We start from the raw sequence: 27,264 nt of genomic DNA, 5'->3' as shown, positions 1-27,264 counted from the left end.
CCTGTCATCTTCAGAGTCAAGGGAGGCAGAGCAGCACTGGGAGGGAGGAAAGGAACTGCCCATGGGGCAGGAGGTAGGGAGGACTGGAGGGGTTCATGGCAAAAGAATTCTGCTGTTCATTCAGGGAGTCAAAGGAGGAGGGCAGGAATTGCATTTGGACAGTCATCCAGGCATTGCTCAAGAAAATAAGGAAAAGCCAAAGCAGAATAGCTGCGCCTACTCACCGGGGCTGGTTATTGTCAAGAGGTCAAGCTGCCGCTGTTGCTGCAAAAGAAAACACATTGTAAGAGCTCTGATTCAAGCTAGAGCCAAATTTGTGCTTAACAGTCAGGAGTGGACATGCAAAGTGGATGTTCATACACACAGAGGAGGGTAAATGATAGTGAATATGATGCTCACAATTCTACAGAGAGGCCTGGCGCCCTAAAGACCTAGAGGAATGGATGTCCTTTATGTTTGATCTTGGAAGCATAGATGACCACAACTCTCAGTCATGGGCTCATTCCTCTGAACCAAATGGACTTAGAGTCCTTTTTGCTCACACTGGCTACACTGGTTGGGCATCTGATATACTAGTAGCCTCTTTACCTTGAGTCCTTGGGTCATTGCCACCCTTCTGATAGTCCTTTCCAACCAAGATATGTCTGGGCTGGTTTATTTCTTAAACCTGCTCAGCAATGCTATGACAATTTAAGTTACTGATGATTCCTTCTTTAACTGAATCACCATACCTATTTACCATATGACTTTTATAGAAACTAATATTTTTCTGGCCTACATGAGTGTATGGATGAGGCTGCTTGTGTTTGGAGGCAACTGGCCTTGGCTATCCAAAGAGCTGAGATGATCAATATCTCCTGTAGTGGTAAATCCACTGGGAAGCTCTGTCCTAGATTGACTATTATGGCAACTGGAGTGTAGAAAAGTGGATATAGGGGACTGGGGGTGGGGCAGTAGTGAACAACTCCCTTAAAGACAGGAATCAGAATTCCTTAAGCCCCAGTCTTCTTACTGACCTCTTTTTCTCTCCTATATTCGATTTTCCATAAAGAATTCTGGGAGTCTTTTTTTTTTTTTTTGAGTCCAAACAAAGTTCACTTTGAGAACTACTGCCCCAGGCTACTTTCTCATGTTGCAGGAACTTCTGATTACTTGGTGTTTCATCCAGTGGGTCTCTTGTTATATTTCACCTCATCTGCATTTATTTCCCTTCTTATCTTGCCTTTCTCCAAGAATGGCTTCCTGACTTTTGCTTAAGTAGAAAGGGAAAGGAAGCAACATTTTTTGGGTACCACCTAGGCACTCTGATATGTCATTTCATTTCATACTCATGGTAATTCTACAGTGGGTATCATACAGAGGAGGAACATGAGGTTCCGTGAGGATAAATTAACTGCCCAAGACCATACCTTCATTAAACAGCAGAGCCCAGATTAGAATTCAATCAGTTCTATCCTGGCACTAAAGCCCAAAATATGACAATGCACATAAATCACCTAGTATGATACCTAGTACTTAATAGGCACTAAGTAAAAAGAGCTATTTACTATTGATGTTATTATTATTGTTTCTTCTTGTTTCTTCTAATAATAATAATTATTATTATACTATGCAGCCCTTGGTTTATATGTAAGCTGCCGCTTCCCTTTTCATTTAATCATAAATACTCAGAGCTCAGAGGTTATTGAGGCTGAGCTGCCACCAGGGCAGGAATCCCCTCTGCAATGTCCCATCAGCTGTATGAACTGCTTCTGTTTCATCCCATTTCTTGATGAGGCACTCACTATTCCTTATTGGTTGGACAGCTCTACTTTGAGCAGGGTTGAAAGCTGCTTCCTTATGACATCATCACTATTTTCTAGCTGTCCATGACAACAGCTTGGAGATCTATGCCATCATCTCTCCAGGCTAAATATTCCCATTTCCCTTGTGCTTTTGTCATAGGACATAATCTCAAATCTCCTCACCCTTATGGTTACCCTCCTCTATTTAACTTGATCTCTCCCATTCAAAATCTCTTTAAGAGCTCTCTATCCCTGCTCCAATGACTTCACATGGGCCTAAAAGCAAGTCTGAATCTTTTCAGAGCCTTCTCAATTACTCATCCCTGTTTTCCTGCCAGCTCATAACTCATTCCAGTTGACATTTCAAGGAAAACAATGCAACTCCAAGATGTCACTGACCTACACTGTAAACACATCCTCATGCTGAAAATGCACACCCACACATGTGGGCTGGAAGGAATGCTGGATCCAGGCCACTTTCCTTCCCAAACACAGAACCAGGCCAGTGACCCAGCGGCTCAAGCTGCCTTTCCTAAGGCCAACCTGTGTGACTTGGCACTTTCCTGATGAGGGAAGAAAAAACCCAATGTGTCCACTTTTTCCGTAAGCTTGAGTTTAGGATGGTATCAGTTGGTGAAGGAGGTTTATTTATTTGAAAAATGTCTATTTCCTAATTAACAGCTATCTTTAAATGATGTCTTTGTGCCAAGGGTCCAGTAGAAAACAGAGAAGAGATTCTAACAGAAGCCAGGAAGGCCTAGGCTTCTGTCCTGGCTCCACTGGGTGGCTTTAGATAACTTATCGTACATCACTGGCTTCAAACTTCACAACGCTGGAAAGAGTGAGAGTGAAATACCTTCAATGACTCCATGAGTCAAATGCAACCAGGTACTGTGCTTGTGGGCTCCCTCTTCTGGTACAAAGGGCTTCCTGAGAGTCCTTGGAGCAGGGACACTAGGGGCTCAAAGGTCAGAATCAGAAAGTAAAAGAGACCATTTTAAGCTATGTTTATATTCTCACATCACAGTGATCTGTGTATGTGTGAGTCTTCCTCACTAGAGGAGGAGCATCTTGAGAACCTGGAACATCTTTTATTCATCTCAGTTACATCATCTGTGAGTATAGTCCTCAGTAAGCATCTGCTGAACTCAACTGAACCATTACCGGAATACATATTATCCTTTCAAGCCTTTGTGCCTTTGCTCACGCTGTTCTCAACAGCTAACCTCTTGTAATCTTCATGGGAATTCCCCCTCACTTTTCAAGACCTCTGCAAAGTCTTCTCTGCAGGTTGCGTTTCAACCTCACCCCCTTCTTCCATTTCTCAGAGCGGAATGAGTATTTTACATTTTGTTCTTCCAATGCATCATTTAAAACCTATCTTTTATATTACAACTCTGTCTTAATTATCTGTTTCCTTGTATGTCTCTCTCTAGGTTCTTACTGAAGACAAGACTATGTCATTTCATCTCTTCTTCTAGGACCCAGCATAAAGGCCTGGAGGAGTGTTTGATATCACCTAATTCAAATGGCTAAGCATTACCTTATTCCCTCTGCAATGACCCTACTAAGTAGGAATCAACCAACTTGGAAAGTAAGCAAGCCCTTTATTTCCAGGATTTTCTTCCCCACATCTTTGGGTTTCGTTTTCGCTTTTATGTTTTTGTATCCATCATTTCTGTAGCCAGCAATGCTATCTACCCACCTCCTTTTGGGAGATTTTCCTTTCTTGACTCAAACCTGTAGGATCACTATCTCACCTGGACTCCTACAGCTCCTACTGTCTGAATCACATCTGTGGTGAATTAAATCTAACCTGGAGACAAGCCCATTTAACCTACAGTTCACGGGCATATGTGTGCACCACCTAGTGGCACAAATAGGTAAATTCAGGTTACAGTTTTAACCTGTAGCCCTTAAAATAGGATTGCAGTCTGTACAAAAACAGAAGTGTAACTTCAAGAATCTTTGAGCAAAAAATTTTAGCTAAGAAACTGGAATATCCAAATAATTCCTTCAAAGTCCTTAAAAAATGAAAGGAATTAAATGAAAATGAAAACTTTCATTACTAAATAGTCTACTTAGCATAATCCTTTGGGATTGCCAATGGAAACTATGGCATTTATAAAAATAAGGGCACATAATTTGTGGAACTTTACCAATAATGTATAATCAGTTATACAATAGGGGGGCATCTTGGACATAAAGAATTACCAAATTATTCCAGTTAGTTATCAACAGAGAGAGATAAGGGCCGTTTATAGGGAAATAATGCATTGCTCTAACTGCCTGGATGGTAGAATATGCAATATTAGCTGTAGGCAATGAGAGTCAGCGAGGCAGGTTGCAGGTTTGGTAGGCTAACAGGGTCTGCTGGATGAAAGCTGAGCAGCTGAATCACCAGCCGACCAAAAGCTACAGTCTGAAGGAAGGCAGAAACTCCATGTGTGACCATGGTAGTGTGCATGCTTGTGTATGTGTGTGAGTGCCTGTGTATATATGTGTGTGTGTTGGGGGTGGGGCATGTCTCCTCCAGGCCAAGGAATTCTGCACCTAGACAGACAGGAATGTCTGTTCAACTACGGAGTGTGGGTATGCCAGGGTTGGGTCATTCGGGAGTTGATGTGCGACTCCTGGCTGTGTAAGCCCTGCATCCAGTCTTCCCTGGTAAAAGTGGTGCTCCACGGGCATTCAGAAGGAGCCCATTATTGTGCTTAGCTGCAGTGTGGTTAAGTGCTGAGTCATGACTCCATAAAGAGAAGAATAGTTCAGAGTTTGGTGTATTTTCTTGTTATTGTCTCACTATAGGTATGTATTTAATAAGATTATATTTATGAATAGTAAATAAAGTATATTTTTTCCTGTGTAACATTGTTATTTTTTATCCCCAACTGAGAGTCCTTGTTTTGAAGTAGAAGAGTTTGTCATATATATTTATTGTCATACCTGATATGTTTGCTCTTATTACTGTTGATTTTGTTTTATGCTTTCAAATCCTTTTTTTTTCCCCCCAGGGAAGGTGGCATTAGTCAGCAAGACACAACTTGGTTATTTCGTCACAAGGGGGCAGGTTGAAGAGTCCATCTACTGCAGTTTACTGGTGTAGACAAAGGTTTCTGAATCTGGGGGATACTCTCTTTCAGGCAATATCCGATCTGGAAAATACTCTTTTTGTTCATATCTGAAGCCCCTCTGATTACAGTCAGCATTTTATAGAAAGCCTACCAGACAGTGAAAGGTGTGAATCCTGAGTCTGTAACCTTTGAGTTGTGTTATCCTTGGCATGCTATTCAAGCTAGCTAGAAATTAGGTACCCTATCCTTAAAAAGAGTGTACACTAACCTCAAGAGGACTAACAGGAAGGAGAAGCTGAGAGAGAGGAAGAATTATTCTGAACAGTGGGGCAAAGGCAATGTAGGGAGTGCAATGGTTGAGAGCTAGAAATTCTGAGTGCTGGCCCAGTTCTGTCCTACCTCAGGCTGAGACTGAGTATCACCCTCTGGCACTTAGCCTTTTACTATAATCTCTTAACTGGTCTCTCTGCTTCCAGTTTTGCCCCCTCTGGTTCATCCTCCACACTGCAGCTGGAGTGAGCTTTCCAGAATATACATCTTAAAACTCATCACAGGTTACAACAGGATAACTATTAATGGAGGTCTTTCATGACCTGGCTCCTGTCTTTTCATCTTCTCTTAGACTCTGAGCTCCAGCCACAATGAACCACTTCAAGTTTGCGGCTCTTTTACCTCTAGACATTTGCGCATGTTGTTCCTTACTTGGAACAACAACCCTGCAGTCAACGTACTTTGTCTGGCTAATTCCTAGTTGTTATTCAGCTCTCAACTCATATGTCACCACTTTACAATCCAAGGCTGGATTGGATCTTGTCCTTAGCCCTTTGACCTTCCCTATCAGAATACCATCATATTGCATTTCCATAGCCTGTCTACTCCTCCATCCTCTTCATTGGTTATGTGGCCTCCTGGAGGGCAGGGGCTGGGTTCTCTTTATTTAGGGGCTAGCCCAGTGACCCACAGATGATGCTCAATTAATATCTGCTGATTCCCTGTTATCAAGATGACAACTTGACAGGGTTCCACTAGATTGGTCATGAGAAGAGACCCTCCCCCCATGGATACACACACAAACAGACACATACACCACACCTATAAATTTATCAAACCCTTATCTTTTTCTGTCTTGGGGATCGAGGGATTGAGCCACAGAGAATTTGGCCTTCTTCATCTGGATGGTTAGTTAGGAAGCTATGGTTAAAAATGGACTTTACATTTTGGTCACGACTACATCACAATTACCTTCCAGAGTGAGAAGGGACATGATGTTCTGGGAGCTCAAGGGCTAGTTTGATGTGTGGGGTTCTATGTGGTAGAAGAGAATAGTTGCTGATTATGTCTATTTTGCTTTCTGTGTTTTGTGCAGGATAGCTATTTGGGGAAAAGTCAGTCTTTCACAGCATAGACTGGAGAATATTTAAACAAGAGCACCAGTAATCCCCATGCATTCTCCTGTCATTCCAAAAGCAAGCCATCATTGGGAAGGCCTGAGGATCAAGACCCTCCAGAAATGGGGGTCAAAGAAGCAAAGGAATATGCTTGGCTTCAAGGCTCAGGACCATTCCTTTCCTGCAATCCCTTTCCCTGCTCAGTCCTCCTCCCCACTCCCCACCCCTACCAGCCATAGTCACTTGCTAGGCATCTGGAGTTCTCATGCTTCCTCTCTGCCCAACCCCAAGATCAGTCTGTTTCCTGGAAAACATCTGATGCAGCGCCGGCTTTTCTTGCTGCCTGCTCCAGTCTTGCCTCCTCAGTGATGACAAGATTGATCATTCCCAAACTAAATTTGCCTCTTTCTTTTAGAATTAAATTTAATGGTTCTCACTGCATTTTCGATAAAGACTAGATTTCCTAGCTTGGCATTTGAGAAGGGTGTCCAAAATTGCCACAGTTTTATGTGCTATTTGAAAAAGCAGTTTTCACATTATGTATAGTTTCATATTTGCAAAACAAACAAACATACCTATTATTTTCATAAACAAACCTCAGACAGTAAAGGTGGACATAACATATTCATAGGTCTGAGATTCAGAAGACAAGCTCTCACCTGGCAGGGGAGGAGTGGGGAAGGGCTAGTCACCTTTGTGGGGAAAGAAATAGGATTATGACTGCTTTGGAAATACTGTCTTGAAAGCACTGAGCTCATGCTCACACACCCCTGAACCGGGACACAGGCCTTCTATTTGCCTGACAGTTCTGCAAACCATCACATGACCTGCACTGGCTGCTACCCTTGACAAGTTCCCTTTGCCACCTCTCTTCATGCTGAACAACTGAGGTGCAACATGGCTTTCCCAGATAGCACCCTGTCTTCACTCCATGACTATCTATTTGTTCCTTAATTCAACAAATATCAATTGAGCATTTACCGTGTAGCAGGCATCTTTCTGGGGATAGAGTGAGAAAGACACAGCCCCTATATTCAAAGAGCTAGCTAACCATCAAGATGGGAAGACAGGTAGTAAGCAAATAATCACACAAATAAGAATTAATTTCAGTATAAGTGCTCCAAAGAAAAATATGGGAAAAGTACAAGGTGCTAGACCGTGGTTCAGAGTATTCCTCAAGCCCTGGCCTGACCCACTGACTGTTCCTGGGTGCCATCCCCACCTCCCCACCCCTGTCTTCTCTGGGGAACCTGAGAACAGAAGGCAGAGGAGGGTAGAAGACAAAAACTGGGGCTGAATTGTGTGAGATTGCTTCAGTAGATTTTGCTGAGTAGTTTATGCTCCTGTAGCTTCCTGTTATTGGAAAAGCCAGGAATGCAAGTGGCTTCATCCCCAGGGCAGCTTAAAGGAGCATCTTAGTTCAGCCTCTGGTGGCTGCACAAAAGCAGAACAAGTGGAAATGGAAAGGAGCATAGGAAACTGCAAAGACAATTTGGGTTGGAAGTAGGATTAATCCCATTCGTGGCTGCAGTAATTACCATTTGCTGAGCACTTACTACGGGTCAATCCTCACAATAACCCTTTGGGGCAGGCATTATTGCCCCTTTCCACAAGTGAAGAATCTGAGGCTCAGAGAGGTAGGTTAGTTGCCCGAGGTCACAACTGCTGAGTGGAAAAACCTGCATTCGAGCCCATATTGTTGGCCTCTGAAGCCTATGCTCAGTTAGTTCTGAGACCAGTTAGTTGTGAAGGCTAAGGTAAAAAATCTTGGCTGATTCCTGGTTTCTAGGCAGAGGAGCAGGCTGAGGTGTGGTGGCTGGTGCTTTACACCCAGAACACCTCTGCATACAGGGGAGTAGTAGAAGCTACAAGTCGTTTGATCTTTTGGATTTTAACTTCACAGTGTTCACTGTTTGAAATTCTATATTTACTTGTGTTTATGTTTGATTAATGTCATTCCCATTACATTCTAAGCTCCATGATAGAAAATGCAGTATTAAGCTCTCCATTTTGTCTCTGTGCCTAGCACTTTGCCTGGCAAAGTAGGCTCTGTATAAATATGCGTTAAGTGATAGAATAATGGAAGTCTAGATCAGGTTCTTAAGGAGGGAAAAACCCTCAATCCTGCTAACCTGTTAGATGGGGATTCATGCTGGAGGACTTGACCTTCCCCAGGTTTGGAGGAAAGACTCAAGTGTCATGAGACAGCAAGAGGGAGGATGTTCCAGCCATGAGCTAGAAGACCACATGCCAGGACAGACTGTATCTTCCCCATCCTCTACAGCCATATGAGGTCATGTGGGGAACTGCAAGAACAGATATGGAATCTAAAGTAACAGTGGTGGAACTCAAGGCTGGAGAAAGCTGACAAATGTACACCCAGTGCATCCATTGGCTCCATAGCAGAGAGACATTGATTTAGTCGTGTCTCATATTATAATCAGGTGTTACATGTTAAGTCTCTCTCCCCACCTCTATTTTCCCTCTCTCTATTTCCCACATCTTGCCTTCTCCTCCAAGGTCAGGAAATAAATTTTTTTAAATTCTCCCTATACCTGTTACATGGTAGGGTCTCAAGAAGGTTGTTGAAAATATGATATTTTGGTTTGTTACAAGAGCAAGTTACATAATTATAAATTCTTCTTTTTCACATTTTGACTAAAGAACAACATTTTATTTGTAGAATCAAACTTTAGGCCTTCAATTGAGAATTTAAAACTGTGATTACTCTTCATCCATAAGGTTGTCAAGATTGAGCATGAATAAGGCTATGGCAAAACACAGCCTCCTAGGATGTAACAGCAAAGGGCTTTGGAGATTATCTGGTCCAACTACTTTATTTTAAAGAAAACGAAACTGAGGCCACAGAGGGGGAGTAACCTGCTCAACATCACTTGTCACATTGTTCTATACTGTTTGCTTGAGTGCATCCATCAGCAGAGTGGAAAAAAGGAGTTATGTCTATATCCCACTGCCTAGGAAAGGTAAGAGCCCCAGAAAAAAAATTATTAAGGAAAGGAAGAGAATGGGGTGGTGAAGTAGAGGGTGGGGAGGAATTCACTTAGGAACTTGTTCTGATTTCCAAGGTCATGCAATTTACTTAATTAAATTGGCTTTAACTGAGGAGTTACCAGGAAGGCTTCTATGTCAGTTTATATATGTATTATGACCCCCCAAAAAAGCCATGTTCTTTGATGCAGTCTTGTGGGGGCAGAGGTATTAGTGTTAATTAGGTTGGAACCTTTTGACTAAGTGTTTCCATGGACATGTGACCCACTCAACTGTGAGTGTCTCCTTTGAATAGGGTGTGACCTCTTGATTGAATGTTTCCATGGAAATGTGGCTCTACAGATTCAGCATGGGTCTTTGATCTAATCACTGGAGTCCTAGGTAAGTACTCAGACAGAAGGAGCTCACTGCTGCAGCTGAGAGACATTTTGAAGACGGCTGTTGGAAGCTGACATTTTGGAGAATGCCATTTTGAAACGCAGCTTGGGAGCAAGCAGATGCCAGCCACATGCCTTCCCAGCTAACAGAGGTTTTCTGGATGCCAATGGCCTTTCTCCAGTGAAGGTACCCTACTGTTGATGCCTTATCTTGGACACTTTATGGCCTTAAGACTGTAACTTTGTAACCAAATAAAACCCCTTTATGAAAGCCAATCCATTTCTGGTGTTTTGCAAAACAGCAGCATTAGCAAACCGGAACAGCTTCCTTAAGAGAGAGTAATTGAAATAGCCCCTAAAGAGTGGGAACTATTTTACTTTTCACTGAGGAATTAGGGCCAACTTTTAAGAAAGAATAGGAGAGGAACAGAGATTGATGATATAGCTCTAACTGCCCTCTGTGTCTGGGAACTAACGGGTCTGTTTATCTTTGAAGTTCAGTTCTTTAAACTATCAGGGCAGCTCCATGAAACACTGTGTTGTTTGTGTATTTATATATTTGATTATTTAATATAGCATACCAATTGAAAATATACCAATTAAAAAATAATAAAGATGCTAACAATAAAAGAATACTACAAAATAAAAAAAATGCAATTGAAAACATGTAGAAAAATAATGATAGATGAACTCAGCAAAGTGGCAGGGTACAAGATCAACACCCCAAAATCAGTTGTGTTTCTATACACTAGCAATGAACATCTGATAAGAAAATTGAGAAAATAATTCCATTCACAATAGCAACTAAACGAATAAATGGGAATAAGTTTAACCAAGAATGCAAAAAAACTTGTACACAGAAAACTACAAACATTGCTGAAAGAAATTAAAGAAGACCTAAATAAATGGAAGGCTATATTCCATGTTCATGGATTGGAAGACTTAAAATTGTTAAGATATCAAAACTACCCAAAAATAATTTACAGATTAAAAATGATCCCAATAAAAATTCTAATGGCCTTCTTTGTGGAAATGGAAAAGCCAATAATCAAATTCATATTAAAGGGCAAGAAACCCCACGTAGCCAAATTCATCTTGAAAAAGAACAGAATTGGAGGATTCACACTTCCCGATTTCAAAACTTATTGCAAAGCCAAAGTAATCAGAACAGTGTGGTTTGGCATAAGGATGGACATATAGACCAATGTAATAGAAGTGAGAGTAGATAAATAAACTCATATTTCTTTGGCCAATTGAATTTTGGCAAGGGTGCTAAGTGCACTCATTGGGGAATAAAGAGTTGTGTCAACAAGGGAAAACTGGATTTAAGAGAATGGAAGTGGACTCTTACCTCAAACTATATAAAAAGTAACTCAAAATAGATCAACTACCAAAATATAAGAGCTAAAATATAAAATTATTAGAAGAAAACATAGGGAAACATCTTCAGGACCTTGTATAAGGCAATGGATTCTTAGATTTTACACCAAAAGCATCAGCGACAAAAAATATATATATATATATATTGGTTTTCATCAAAATATAAAGGAAATTATGAAGAGAATGAAAACAACCTAGAATGGGAGAAAATCTTTGGGAAGCATACATCTGATAGGGGAATGAATATATATATATATGTATATGTATGTGTGTGTGTGTGTGTGTGTGTATATATACACAGAATACATATATTCAGAATATATAAAGAAATCCTACAACTCAACAACAGAAAGACAAACAACCCAATTTAAAAATGGACAAAAGACTTGGACAGACATTTCTACAAAGAAGATACATGAATGACCAACAAGCACAGGAAAAGACACTCAATATCATTAGCTATTATGGAAATACGAATCAAAACCACAACGGAATACCCTTTCACACCCACTAGGATGGCTATTATTCAAAAAATGGAAAATAATGTGTTGGCAAGGATATGGAGAAATAGTGAGAATGTGAAATGAAAACAGTTTGGCAGTTCCTCAGAAAGTTACACATAGAATTACTACATGCCCTGGCAATTCCACTTCTAGATATATTCCCCAAAGAACTGAAAACAGGGACTTGAACAGATATTTGTACACCAATTTTCATAGAGCATACACTATGAAAATAGTCACAAAAGCCCAAAGGTGGAAACAACTCAAGTGTCCATTGACAGTTGAATGGATAAACAAAATGTGGACTATACATACAGTGGAATAATATTCAGCATTAGAAAGGAATGAATTTCTGGTTTATGCAACAAGATGGAAAAACCCTGAAAACATGTTGAATGAAAAACCAGAAACAAAAGGACAAATATTGTATGAATCTACATGTATAGAATATCTAAAATAAGCAAATCAGCAAAGACAGAGAGCAGATTATAGTTTACCAGGGCCCTGGGGGAGGTGGGTAATGGGGGAGTTATTGCTTAATGGATGCAGTTTCTCTTGGGGTTGCTGAAAAATTTTTGGTAATAGATGGTGGTGACGGTACCACATCATTGTGAATGTAATTAACACCACTGAATTTTATACTTGAAGTGTTTAAAATGGGAAATTTTATGTTTATATATGTTACCACAATAAGAATTTTTCTTAAAAAGAAAGATAAGAGAAACACAATTCATGTCCTGAGATATGCTGTCCATTTGCTGGAGAGCGTGTACAAATATGATTGAGTTGTTTTTTTTTTTTTTCTTTTAAAAACTTTTTATTTTGAAATATTTTCAAACATTCATTATAGTTACAAAAATAATACAAACCCCATCTAGAGAGCTCCAACATATCCCTATCCCCCTGCTACACAGATATACCAATTTTAACATTTTGCCCCATTCGCCACATCATTTTAGCTATCTATCCATCTGACATTTTTGAAGTACACAAGGTAGTTATTCGTTTGCTTCCTTCCTTGCTTGTATTTAGAATGCCTGTAATTTTGGGTTTGCCTGATGTTTTCTCATGATTAGATTCAGGTTTTGCGTTGTCGACAGGAATTCCACAGAAGTGATGCCGTGTCCTTTGCCATATGTCTTTAACAGGAGGCAGATGTCAACTTGTCCCGTTACTGTTAACATTTCTTGATTAAGGAGGCGTCCACCAGGTTTCTCCACTGTAAAATTACTATTTTTCCCTTTTTAATTAATAAATATTTTGTGGGGTGTTACTTTGAAACTATGTAATAAATACCTTGCTACTCATTTAACCCATTAGTTTAGCATCCATTGATGATTCTTCCATGAATCAATAATGATTGCAATGCAAATAATGAACTTTCTAATTACATCCTTTTTGAAAAAAATAATTCAAACCCACATTTATTTAGTAGACTAAAACATCACACTGTGTCTTTGATTGAAACAGTACAGAAATCATAATGGGTCAGGTTTTATAAAATTACAGTCAGCAGCCGCAACATGTTCTGAAAATTAGTTCATAAGATTAAAGACTGGGCTTGAACAAGTAAGAGAAAATGCCATCTAGAAAAACAACAACCTGCACTGAAGCCATCTGCCATGAGCAAGAGCTGTGCTTCCTGGTTTTTGAAGCTCTTCTTCAAGAAGAAGAAGAGTTGCAAAAGTCTGGCTTGCAAATAAAGCGAGGAGGCTACAAGTGTGGCTAGAAAGGGCTCCTCAGGGAAGGGAACCTCAAAGCCAGTCCTCGTTGAAACCCTGTGCTTGAACTGGCTTTGAAGGAATCTTTCATTTCAGGGGAGCCACAAGATTCACTGGTCTGTTTTTTTTTTTTTTTTTTTTTTTAGCAATAAGAAAAAATGATAAAAAGAAAAATAACATGTCATACAATACAATAGACTACTAAGGACAGCAAATAACACCACTACCAAGAATCCCATATTACTCCCCTATATCCCCCTCTCATATACATTTAGCATTGGCATATTGCCTTTGTTACATTTAATGGAGGTATATTACAATGTTACTGTTGACCATAGACTCCAGTTTGCTTTGATTATGTTTTTTCCTGAATACCATCCCTTTTTCAAATTTCTACATGGTTGACATTCATTTGCTTTCCCACATGCAAAAACATTTTTATATTTGTATATTTAGTAACAGTCATTGGCCACTCCAGTTTTTGCCACGTTATACAGTCCCAGTCTTTATCATCTATCTTTACCTCTGCTGTCATACATTCTCCTATCCCACCTCTTTCAGCTTTACTCACAGACATCTTTGTTCAGTGTACTTACAATACCATGCTACCATCACACAGTATTATGCTATCTATTTCTGGATCTATGCAATCAATCCTAAACATTCTGTAGTCCTTCAGCATCAAATGGCTGATCTCTGCCCTCTTTCTATCTCCTGGTCGCCTGTGTTGTCAGCTTTTAACTCCCAAAGTTTGTTCATTAATGTCTGTTCATATTAGTGAGACCATACAGAATCTGTCCTTTTGTTTCTGGCTAACTTTACTCAACATAATGTCCTCAAGGTTCATCCACATTATTACATGATCTATGTCTTTGTTCTGTCTTACAGCTGCATAATATTCCATCATGTGTATATACCACAGTTTGTTTATCCACTCGTCCTTTGATGGACATTTGGGCTGTTTCCATCTCTTGGCAATTGTGAATAATGCTGCAATAAACATTGGTTTACAAATGTCTGTTTGTGTCTTAAGTTTCAGTTCCTCTGAGTATATACCCAGCAATGGAATGGCTGGGTCATATGGCAAATCTATATTTAGCTTCCTGAGGAACCTCCATACTGTCTTCCAGAGTGGTTGCACCATTCTACATTCCCACCAACAATGAATAAGTGTGCCTCTTTCTCCACATCCTCTCCAGCACTTGTCCTTTTCTGTTTTTTGGATAATGGCCATTCTGGTAGGTGTGAGATGATATCTCATTGTGGTTTTGATTTGCATTTCCTTAATAGCCAGTGAAGTTGAGCATTTTTTCATATGCTTTTGAGCCACCTGTATTTCCTCTTCAGAAAAATGTCTGTTCATGTCTTTTGCCCATTTTTTAATTGGATTGTTTGTCTTTCTGTTATTGAGATACAGGATTCCTTTATATATTCGGGAGATTAAACCCTTATCTGATATGTGGTTTCCAAATATCATCTCCCATTGTGTAGGTTGCCTTTTTACTTTTCTGACAAAGTCCTTTGATGTACAAAAGTGTTTAATTTTGAGGAGATCCCATTTGTCTATTTGTTCTTTGGTTGCTCGTGCCTTGGGTGTGAGGTCTAAGAAACGACCTCCTTTCACAAGATCTTTAAGATATTGCCCTACATTTTCTTCTAAGAGTTTTATGGTCTTGGTGCTAATGTTTAGGTCTTTGATCCACTTTGAGTTAATTTTGGTATAAGGTGTGAGATGGACATCCTCTTTCATTCTTTTGGAAATGGATATCCAGTTCTCCAAACACCATTTATTGAACAGGCTGCTCTTTCCCAGTTGCTTCGGCTTCACTGCCTTATCAAAGATCAGTTGTCCATAGATGTAAGGGTCTACTTCGGAACACTCAGTTCGATTCCATTGATCAGTATATCTGTCCTTATGCCAGTACCATGCTGTTTTGAGCACTGTAGCTTTGTAATATGCTTCAAAGTCAGGTAGTGTGAGACCTCCCACTTCTTTCCTCTTTCTCAAGACATTTTTGGCTATTCGGGGCACCTTACCCTTCCAAATAAATTTAGTTATTGGTTTTTCTATTTCTGTAAAGTAAGTTGTTGGGATTTGAATTGGTATTGCATTGAATCTGTAAATCAGTTTAGGAGGCGGGGCAAGATGGTGGAGTGGTGAGGAGCAGAATTTCGTCTCTCCCCTAGAGCAGCTGGCAATTACCCAAGAACTATATGAAACAGTGTTTTCGGGGTCTCCAGTAACCAGTCGCACATTGGACGCAAGTTTGGAATTGGAGGAAAAGCTGGGATTGCAGCGAACATTGTAAGTTCCCTGGACCAGGGGTCTGGCGCCCCTCCCCACCCAGACCTCACAGACTGTCTTGCTGCCGGCTCCCTGAAAGGGGGGAAAAAACACCAAAAAACAGCAATCTGCCGAGGGCAAGAAGGGAGGCTCAACCCAGCCTCAACTGCAGAATTAATCAACAAATTAATTAACTAACTTTGGGAGCTGGGGTGCTAAAGAAGGGCTGGGCTCCGAGAAGTGGGGGCATGTAAAAGCGGGCACCCATTCCCAGACTCCAAAAAAGCCATTTTTTTTCCCCTACATTTTGCCCCTTCTGGCTTCTCAATGATCCCTTATCTTTTTGCATTTCAATAGCCCCCAGCATGGGTGGAACTGAAGGGGTTGGAGAGTAATTATCAGACAACAGCCCAAAGCATATCTTTAAATGCTCTATTCTGACACTGACAAAACTTCCAGGCTGGGGAAAGACTTTTAAAAGAGACTCTTATTTATTTATTTATTTTTTCCTTTTTTCTTTTTCTTGATTTCTTTTCTACTTTTTTTTTTTTTTTTTTTTTTAATCTAAAAGTAATACATGTGGTTATTTTCTATCGGAAAGCCCAGGTTGGGGGACTGGGCTGGGCTTGGGGGAGACAGAGTACCCACAGTGTCTTTGAATTCCATATTCACTACTGAAGGCCTCCACCCCCATCTTTAATTGGCAACTCAGGCTGACCAAGGAATCTACCTGGAGAGGCCCCAGGGAGGAGAGAGGAGAAGGGAATGGTGCCTCTGAGAGACAACTGGAGTTCTGGGGATTGGGAGAGTGGAGGGAGGTCCAGCTCGGCTGGCAGTCCTCCTTCTGGGAGCTCAGACCCCAGGGGCTGGAATTCGGATTCCAGCTTCAGTCAGCCACGCCCCTGACAGGATCAGAGTCACCAGGAGAACTAAAGGCTCCATACCTCCTTACACTGGTGGGGGAGCCGCGGGCTGGCTACCGCCACCTGCTGGACAGGAGAGGAAAAGCACCAATTCTAAAGGCCTCATAGGAGGGTCTCATTCTCAGGAAAACTCCATACCTTCCCAATGAGACCTGGGCTTCACTAGACTGGGAAAATCTGACTAGGGTCAACCATATCTGAGGAGACCCACTCACAAAAAGGTTACATAGAGGCAGAGCAAGAAACAGAAAAAAACAAGAGGGGAAAAATTCTGATCAACTAAATAGAACCTAAGTTAGAGGTCTAGAATAAGTTGAACTGAATAACAGAGGCCAGAGAACAAAGCCAACCAACAAGAAAACCACTAGGTAAAAGACAGAAAACAAGTTCCAAAATAAAGTAATCAAGAAAATCAGATGCCTAGACAACTTAAGATAACGAGCCATACCAGGAAACACGAAAACATGGACCAGCCAAAGGAACAAACTAATAGCTCAGCTGAGACACAGGAGTGGAGGCAACTAATGCTAAATAAATTTGATGAAATGAAGGAAGATATAGCAAAAGAGCTGAAGGATATAAAGAAGTCACTGGCTGACCACAAAGAAGAATTCATAAACTTAAAAAAACAAATGGCAGAACTCATGGGAATGAAGGCCACAATGGAGGAGATGAAAAACACAATGGAGGCACACAACAGTAGATTTGAACAGGCAGAAGAAAGGATCAGTGAACTGGAAGACAGGTCATTCGAATTCATACACACAAAAGAACAGTTGGTGAAAAAAATGGAAAAATATGAGCAGGGTCTTAGGGAGCTGAGTGACAACATGAAATGCACAAATATACGTGTTATGGGTATCCCAGAAGGAGAAGAGAGGGGAAAAGGGGCAGAAAGAGTAATAGAAGACATATTCACTGAAAATTTCCCAACTCTTATAAAAGACAGAAAATTAGAGATTCAAGAAGTACAACGTACCCCAAATAGAGTAGATCCCAATAGACCTACTCCAAGACACTTACTGGTCAGATTGTCCAATGTCAAAGACAAAGAGAGGATTCTGAAAGCAGCAAGAGAAAAGCAAGCCATCACATACAAGGGAAGGTCAATAAGACCATGTACAGATTTCTCTGCAGAAACCATGGAGGCAAGAAGACAGTGGCATGATACATTTAAGATACTGAAAGAGGAAAACTGCCAACCAAGAATTCTATATCCAGCAAAACTTTCCTTCAAAAATGAGGGAGAGATTAAAATATTTTCAGACAAACAGACACTGAGAGAGTTTGTGAATAAGAGACCGGCACTACAAGAAATACTAAAGGGAGTGCTACAGGCTGATAGGAAAAGACAGGAGAGAGAGAGTTGGAGAAGAGTGCAGAAATGAAGATTATCAGGAAAGGTAAAAAGAGAGGAAAAAATAAGATATGACATATAAATTCCAAAAAACAAAATGATAGTAGAAAGTACTGCCCTTACAGTAATAACACTAAATGTAAATGGATTAAACTCCCCAATAAAAAGACACAGACTGGCAGAATGGATTAAAAAACAGGACCCATCTATATGCTGTCTACAAGAAACTCACTTTAGACACAAGGACAAACATAGACTGAAAGTGAAAGGTTGGAAAAAGATATTTCATGCAAACAACAACCAGAAAAAAGCGGGAGTAGCTATATTAATATCAGACAAGTTAGACTTTAAAAGTGAAACAATTAAAAGAGACAAAGAAGGACACTATATATTAATAAAAGGGTCAATTCATCAAGAAAACATAACTATTTATGCACCAAACCAGAATGCTCCAAAATTCATGAGGCAAACACTGCAATCACTGAAAGGAGAAATAGATACCTCTACAATGATAGCTGGAGACTTCAATACACCACTCTCATCAATGGATAGAACATCTAGACAGAGGATCACTAAAGAAACAGAGATGTTGAATTGTATGATAAACGAACTAGACTTGACAGACATTTATAGAACACTACATCCAACAACAGCAGGATACACTTTTTTCTTAAGTGCTCATGGAACATTCTCTAGGATAGACCACATGTTGGGTCACAAAGCAAGTCTCAACAAATTTAAAAATATTGATATTATACAAAACACTTTCTCAGACCACAATGGAATGAAGTTGGAAATAAATAAAAGGCAGAAGGTCATAAAATTCCCAAACATATGGCGGCTAAACAACACCCTCTTAGAAAACCAGTGGGTAAAGGAAGAAATTACAAGAGAAATTAGTAAATACCTCAAGGCAAATGACAATGAAAACACAACTTATCAAAACTTATGGGATGCAGCAAAGGCGGTGCTGAGAGGGAAATTTATTGCCCTAAATGCCTATATTAAAAGAGAAGAGAGAGCAAAAATTGAAGAGTTAACTGCTCACCTGGAGGAATTAGAGAAAGAACAGCAAACTAACTCCAAAGCAAGCAGAAGGGAAGAAATAACAAAGACTAGAGCAGAAATAAATGCAATTGAGAACAGGAAAACAATAGAGAGAATCAACAAAACCAGAAGTTGGTTCTTTGAGAAAATCAATAAAATCGATGGACCACTGGCTAGGCTAACAAAAAAAAAGAGAGAGCAGATGCAAATAAATGCAATCAGAAATGGGAAAGGAAATATAACTACCGACCCTGCAGAAATGATTGAGCTTTTTAGCAACCTATGCATGATGGAAAACTCAATGAGTTACAAGATACGCAGGGTCTTAAGGAAAACAAAAAACAAACAAAATCCCAAAGAAAACGGTTGAAGTATATTATCTCCATCCTTTCTAGCCTGAGGACTGAGGGAAATCTTATAAAGGGTATTTTGAGACTCAAGGAATATTACTTGCCCCAGGCATGACATACCAGCAGAGTCATTTTTGGAACCAACAGATCTGACCCCCATGCTGCCTTTGTAAAAGGCTAATTGAGCACAAAGGTAGTTGAAATGTGGTGAGAAGAGCATAGCACCCAGAGTTAGAGCCACGGATCTGTGCCATGGAAAAGAGAAAATAACAGACAGGTACAAATCCTTGTTCATATGCTCATGAGTGCTATAGCCCCTGAATAATTACTTAACCTTTCTCTACTTCTCCATCTCTGAAATGGGGATCAGAAGAGTTTTTAAACTGGAATATAATCTCTTGGAATTTTTATACTGCAAAAAGATTATTGTATTGTGGAATAGAATACAATATTCACATTAAAAAATTTTAATGATAAAAAATAAACCACAATAGAACACTGAAGATTCAGATTTTTTTAAAATCTTTCTCCCCTATTTATTAGGGTACTATACGGAAGAGTTTTTGAGGCTATGATTCTAAAAATATCCTATCACAGGGAAGTAAGTAAAGTCTCTTGTTCCCATTTCCCATTGGATTCTGCATGTTTAAAGTTGCTCATAGCAGCTCCTCACAGAACAGGTCTGAATGAAAAATGAATCAGAAACACAGGCACCAGCTTGCTGTCTGACTTGGGCCAGTAATTTACCTTCTCTGAACCTGTCTCTACCATATACTGGCTAAGTGACCATGGGCAAGTGAGTTAACTACTTTGAAATGGGTTTAACAACCCACCTACTAGTTAAGCAGTTAGCCTAATGTTGGAAACATAACCTCTGGGTAAGTGGTAGATAGTCTGATAAGACTTTTATTTTTAATTCTAAGACCTTTTGCTTGGATAACACAGCTCATACATCATCAATTCCTGGAAGCCTTTTCTCTTTCAGGCTGGGTTTGGTGCCTTCTCGAGGCTCCCTTAGCACCTTGTGCTCCCCTTGGCCACAGACATTATCACTGTATGCTGTAATTATCTGTCTGAGTCATCTGACTGTGAGCTCTTGCAGGCAGGATGCTGGGTGATTCAGATTGGATCTCCAGCTCCTATCACTGTACTTGGCACATAGCAGGCCCTCAGTCATGTTTGCTGAATTGCACGAAACTGGAGTTCCTGTGAAAAATATCATGACATTCAGAATAAAATTCTGGCACTGAAAGTGAAGAAACATTAATTTGTGTTCCTGCCCAGCCAGAGTAACGCCTCTGTACCATGTCAGAGTTATATATAATGCAGGAAGTAAAAGTGCCAGGCCATAAAAGTCTATTTTCTGCATTTGACTCATTTGACTGGCTCTCATGGAAGCTCCATTCCATGCTCATTGACCGCGACTTTCCACAAGAAACTGCCAGCTTGATTGTGGGGAAAGAATCCAGATCTAATTGTTCTTTGTTAGCCTGGGACAGAAGGTATTGTTGCTTGAAAAATGGAAGTGTCTAAATTAATTTTACTGAAACAAATATCTTCGCCAAATAAAAGCAAGGCATAATAACCCATAATTAAAAGCAAAATGGTACCTTTTGTTACATGGGGAAGGCAAATGTGTTCACCACACACACACACACACACACACAGAAAGATGAAACTGTTAATTTCTTGCAACTCCAGGAAAACAGTCTGATGGGATAATGGTGTGTGTGTATGTGTATGTGTGTGTGCTTAGGAGTGGGGTGGGGTGGGGCGGGGCGGGGTGAGATGTCTTTGTCTGTTTTTCTTTCTTTCTCTCTTCCCTTTTTTTGCTACTGAAAAAGAAGTTTTTAAAAGTAAGCATCTTGTATCTCTGATTTCTGAATACTGTAGCAGGATATTCTTAAATCCATTATACTTTTCATAAACAGAAACTGAGAAAGTGAAGGGAATTAACATTTATTGAATGGCCCTCATTTTCCCTTGCTTCATTTTTCTAACCTATATGTTTTCTTTTTTTTTATTTGAGAAGTTGTAGGCTTACAGAAAAATCATGCATAAAATACAGAGTTCTCATATACCATCCTATTATTAACTCTTTGCATCTAACCTATTTTTAATTTATTTCATTGTGCTATATCTTGTTTTTGTGAACTGATAAATTCTTTCTAGAAAAGATGATGTAGTTGGTTTGAGCTCTTTTTCATTATCTTCTTTATTCATTGTATTTCCTAAAAGGAGAGGCCATGTCACATTTATTTGTTGAGCATTAAGATTTTAGCTAGTTAACAAGTAAAATTAGTAACAGGTGCTGTGTTTATGTTTATTCATTTTATCCTCAGAACACTCTCATAATGAAGGTATTTAACCCCCATTTTAGAGATGAGAAAACCAAAGTTCAGAGAGGTTAAGTAAATGGACTGAAGCCATATAGTTAGTAAGAGTGGAGCTAGGATTTAAACCTAATTCTTTCTGATTGTGAATACCATGTCCTTCAAAATAATCTTTCTATAGTATAAAATATTACTATTATAATACTATCAATGATACAAAATAAGAAAGATAAAAGCTCACACAAAATCTTAACATTTCAACAAATCAAGCTACTTTTATTTTTTCATTTTGTTTTCTAGTCCTTATTCTATGTTTGTAATACATGGGTAATAATGATATATATAAAAAAAGATGTAATCATGGCATAAATATGATTTTCTACTTTCTATATTCTACTGTTTTTAGGTTACATTATATCATAAGAAGTTTTCAATAGTATTAGTATTATAGTATTATGGAAACATGTAAATGTTATTTTAATGACTTCATACTGTTTCATTTAGTGAAAGTGCATTGTTTAGTTAAATATAGGACATTTAGGCTATTATTATTTTGTTGTTATAAATGACATTACAATAGACATCTTCCTGCACACAGTTTTCCCCTTCATTTGGGTTAGATTATTTCTATTGGATGAATGCCCAAGGGTGGAATTACTGGTTCAGAAAGTTTGTACCTCTTTACTACTCTTGATACATATTGGCAATTTGCTTTCCAGTAGGATAATTCAAATTTACACTTTCATAAATAGTGTATGAGATAATGATTTTACTGTAGCTTTGCCAGCATTATATTTTTTGCTAATATAACAGCTATCACATGGCATCTGACTATTGTTTTGTCTTTCATTTTTAAGACAATTTAGTAAATTTGAGCTCTTTTTTCATTATCTTGTTTATTCCCTGTATTTCCTATAGTGATAATTCATTTCATATTTCTTTGCTGGGCATTACGGTTTTAGTTCTGTTTGCATTAAAGTCTCAGGGGATAACCACCTGTTTTGCTCTGGGTTCATCATCTTTGGTGCATCAGAAATACCCACTTGGGCCTGAATTGTCGCTATAGGAAATGTTTTCCTTAAATAACAGGGTATTAAAACATTCCCTTTTAATGTTTCTGGTCAGAGATAAATCCCTATGAAACTTGGAATTACGCAATGAGATAGTGTTAGCTATCAGGGCTCATGGGTGCCCTGAGCTTCTCCCATCTCCTTTAATCCTCCTTTTGGGATCGATGATGTCACTTCTGAAGCATGAGAAGCTCTGTAGGAGATCAAGAACACTGACTGGGTCATTGTGTAAGAGGTATGGGATTCCATGGGATTTCCCTAGATTCCTCACTTCTAAGATGCTGCAGAAGGTCCAAGTATTTCCTCTGCTTGTGAAGAAGTATGCTCCTTACCCTCAGAAAAAGTCAAGCAGGATCTCCCACGAGACCTTGAGGAAAGGAAGCCCTGTTGGCTTGCTTTCTCTGGTCAAAAATGTAATTAACAGCACTGAATTATATATGTGAATGTGGTTAAAAGGGGAAATTTAAGTTGTGTGTATGTTACTAAAATAAAAATTTAAAAAACATAACATAAGACTGTACAACACAGTGAACTCTACTGTAAATGATGGACTACAGTCATATTACATTAGTACATTAGATTTCAAGATCTGAGAGATAACTATGAAACAATTTTTTGTCCTCCAGGCTTGATGAAGCAGCAGTCTCACCCCTTCCAAGTGATTGGGTAATGGCCATACTCTCACTGAACACTGGGATGAAGGCTCTACTCTCTTTGAGCATTGGGATGACAGCCAAACTCTTTGCAAACCCAGGGAGCACACCTTCTCTGAGTACTGGGGTGGCAGTACTCTTCCTGAACAACAAGGCAGAAGGCTCATGCTCTCCAAGTTCTGGGGCAGACTCACCCTTTTCACACACATGGGTGGGCCCACTCTCTTGGCCCAAGAAGATGTCTTTGGTCCAGACCTCAGCAACCATTGTTCTGCCTTTGAAGACATTTTTCCTTCAATTTGTCCTCTGACCCTTATAATACAGGCCGATAGTGGTTCCATTCATACAAATTATGCAAAATCTTGTAGGTTTTGCAGGTAGTTCATGCAAAACCATCAGACAGAAGAACTTTCCACAGATCCTTCCTGGATAACTGCATTTCCAGTCCTGACTTGCATGGAAATTGCCATGATCAGTTAAACCCTCACATGGAGCACCATTCTCTGGGAACTTGCTTTCTGGGAGCTCAGAATTTTCAAAACCATCAATTTCTGGTTTCTTTGTGCCCAGGAGCTCATTTTTCAACTTATCCCTTTCCTCTTCATTTTACTATAAGCTGCAAGGAGAAACCAGGCTTCACTTTCCACATTTAGCTTAGAAATCTCAGCTAAATATCCAAGTTCATCGCTTTCAAGTTCTGCCTTCCATCTGACATCAGAACTCAGTTTCGCCAAGTTCTCTGCTGCTTTAAAACAAGGATCAACTTTCCTTCAGTTTCCAATAACACATTCATCATTTCCTTTTAAGGCCTCATTGGAAGTATATTTAGCATCCATATTTCTACCAACACTCTCATCAAAGCAGTCTAGGCTTTTTGTACCAAGTGCCTCACAATTCTTTCAGCCTCTACCCATTACCCAATTCCAAGGCTGTTTCCACATTTTTTGGTATTTGCTATAGCAGCGCCCCACTCTCCTGGTACCAAAATCTGTCTCCATTTCCTAGGCTGCTCAAGCAAATACCATGAAATGAGTCAGGTGAAACAAATGGGAATTTATTTGCTTATGGTTTGAGGCTAAAAGAAAGTCCAGATCAAGCCATCATTAAGGTGATACTTTCTCCCTGAAGACTGTGGCATTCTGGGGCTGACTGCTGGCAATTCTTCGTTCTTAGCTTGTCACATGGCAATGCACATGGTGGCCTCTCCTGGCCTCTCCAGTCTCTTCTGAGTGTCATTGATTTCAATTTCTTACTTCTTGTGTCTTTTTCTCTCTGTCTGAATTTCATTCTGCTACAACAGACTCCAATAGTAGGATTAAGACCCATCCTGATTGGACTGGGTCACAACCTCATCAAAAGGTCCTACTTACAGGAATGGATCAAATTTAAGAACATGTTTTTCTGGGATACATACAGCTTTAAACCACCACACTGAGGTTCAGGAATGTAAAGAAATTAATCCTTGATCACACAGCTATGAATTGGTCTCCCTGATTCTGATTTTACTTCCCCCAATCTGTCCTGCAACCACTGAAATTTCAAAAATGCAAACTTGACATGCTGCTCTCCTCCTTAAAATTTCCCATTGATAAAATAATAATATCTAAAGTATTTGACATGATTATTTTGCCCCTCCCTGCTTCTTTAGCCTCTATGCTCACCATTACTCCCCTTCTCTTCTAGGCTCCAGCCAGATTGATCACCTTTTCTCCTCCGGTACACCATGCTTTCATCTTGCCTCCTTGTCTTCTTGTACACTGTTCCCTTTTGTCTGGATCATCCTTTCTGCCACAGTCCTTCCTTGATTAACTATCTCCCACTCCTTTTTCAAATCTCTGTTCATAGGTTACTTCCCTCTTTATGTCTTCTCTGGCCCTCAAGATTGGTTTAGGTGCTATTCTTCTGAGCTAATATGATACCTTGGACTTCCCCATCATAGCACTTTTGAAACCATTTTATAATTGTCTGTTTATTTTCTCACTCGACTGTGAGCTCCTTAAGGGTGAGAACTGTATTTCATTCACCAGTGTAGCCCTAGCATCTAATCATACATAGCATGTGACATAGAGTAGATGCCCTATAAATAAACTAGAATAAACTAATGAATACGCAGAATCAAAAGAGCTGCAGAGCTGGCAAACAGCTTGTGATCCAAGAGTTTGGGAGTTTTAAAATTGTTCTTTTTTGTTGCTACTTAGAGTTGCTGGATGTTCATGTTCAGCATTCATTTATTTATTATTGATAGAATAAATAATAAAGAGAGTCTGATCCCCAAAAAAGGAAGGGAAAGGCCTTATTTGTAGTTGATCAGCCTTTGTTTTCCCAGCTAAAGCTCCCCTAGAGGGCTCTCCCACTCCAAGCCTGCGTTACCAGCATTCTGTAGAGAAGAAAGCATGGGCTTTGCAATAACACCCTAGGCTTGACTTGTGGCTCTGCCTTCTTCCTCTTGCTGTCCAGCAGCTACCATTGACAGAGTGTCTATCATATGCCAGACACTGTATTTTGTGCTTTATATCTCTTAGTTCAAACCTCTAGTTCTTGTTAACAATTCTGAAAATTAAGTATTACCCTTATTATACAGATGAGAGAACTGAAGCTCAAAGAGTTGCAGCTACTTTTTCTAGGCAGCATGGTCAAAAAGTGCCTGCTGGTCTGGATTCAGACCCAAGTATCTGGTTCTAGCGCCCATGCTCTATTTTATTACACTTCCCTGCCTCTACAGGCTTCTAGCTATAAGAACACAGGACATGATCAAGAAACTATAACAAACTGTTCATGATCTTATGAAAACATTTGAATTTCTCTGAATCAAACCTTTTCTTCCCTGTGCTAACTTCTATGTGTGGGCAGATAGCAGATGGTGACAATTGTCCACTGTTCCTCTGAATATCATATTTGTATCCTATTCAAAAATGCATTTACAAAGATGTGTCTGTGGATATAAATGGAGCAGGGAATAGAGGACATGTGTTTTTTTCGTCTGCCTATTATGTTCCTTAAAGTGTCAATATTTTTTTCTCTGCAAGTAGAACATTACATTGGATTTCCCCTTGTCTCTGCTTCAATGGCTTTGTAATTATGAGGCAAACAAGAATTCAGTAGCTGGCCTCCTATGGAGAGAGAGAAACAGCTCCAGTACTTATCACCAGTTAAAAGAAGAAAGAGCACCTTGTGCAGAGATGGATATATCAATGGCCTTTTAACCAAGCGTGTGGGTGGGTATGTTTGGCGTACATGCATGTTGGTAGAGAGTGAAAACGAAAGCAAGAACCAGAATTTGAGAGTGACAGAGACAGAGACATAAGCAGATGAAGAGAAAGGCAAAAAGCAAAAGAAGAAAGGAAAATGAGAATAAAGACCCAATTCTCTGAGACTTGCCTAAGTGCTAGAAGGCCCTTAGATATCCAGTCCAGGGTCAGTGAACTGCAGTCTGCTAGCCAAATCAGGCCTGCTTACTATTTTTGTATAGTCCATAGCAAATGCTATCAACATTTTTAAATGGTTGAAAAAAAAATCAAAAGCAAAATAATATTTTGTGACATGAAAATTACATGAAATTCAAATTTCAGTGCCCATAAACTTTTTATTGGAACACAGCTAAGCTTATTCATTTATATATTGTCTATGGCTGAGCTATTGTTTACTGTAAAATATGTATCTGTTTAAAGGGTTCAAGCAAGAAATAGGGAGCGCCAGTGCTCCAAAGCCTGTTATGAGCTGCAAACTTCTCTGGGTGCATTCTCAGGTAACTCAGACTCTTACGGGCATCACCATATTAGGGTCTAGTCTCATCCCCTGGTGCCAAGACATTCCTAGAGGTTTCAGGATGGTGAGGAAAACAAGTCTGTGTGCCACTGCTCCCATCAAAGTCAGTAGATAAATGTGGGATGCCAGAGACGAAAACAGTTAATTCCAACTGGGAGGACTGTGGAGTTTTCTGAGGAGAAGGCCTTAAGACTGCTCCTTGTAGTGAATGGGGTTTCTCTAGGTGAGAAGAGCTTTCTGCACGAA

At 39.7% G+C, this 27,264-nt stretch overlaps 1 protein-coding gene across 4 annotated transcripts in view; it reads right to left on the bottom strand.

Annotated features, from left to right (window-relative positions):
* Positions 1–27,264, bottom strand: part of AGBL4 (ATP/GTP binding protein like 4) — a 1,783,169-nt gene that overhangs the window by 395,821 nt on the left and 1,360,084 nt on the right. For all 4 annotated transcript variants that reach the window (XM_037827269.1, XM_037827268.1, XM_037827270.1 and 1 more), the window contains one exon: positions 225–264. In XM_037827269.1, coding sequence (XP_037683197.1) covers positions 225–264 — 40 coding nt within the window. The remainder of the gene's footprint in view (positions 1–224; positions 265–27,264) is intronic.

Source organism: Choloepus didactylus, chromosome 2 (assembly GCF_015220235.1).
Source record: "Choloepus didactylus isolate mChoDid1 chromosome 2, mChoDid1.pri, whole genome shotgun sequence".
In the NCBI taxonomy this organism is placed as follows: Eukaryota; Metazoa; Chordata; class Mammalia; order Pilosa; family Megalonychidae; genus Choloepus; species Choloepus didactylus.
This window is presented reverse-complemented; position numbering and strand designations above follow the sequence as displayed.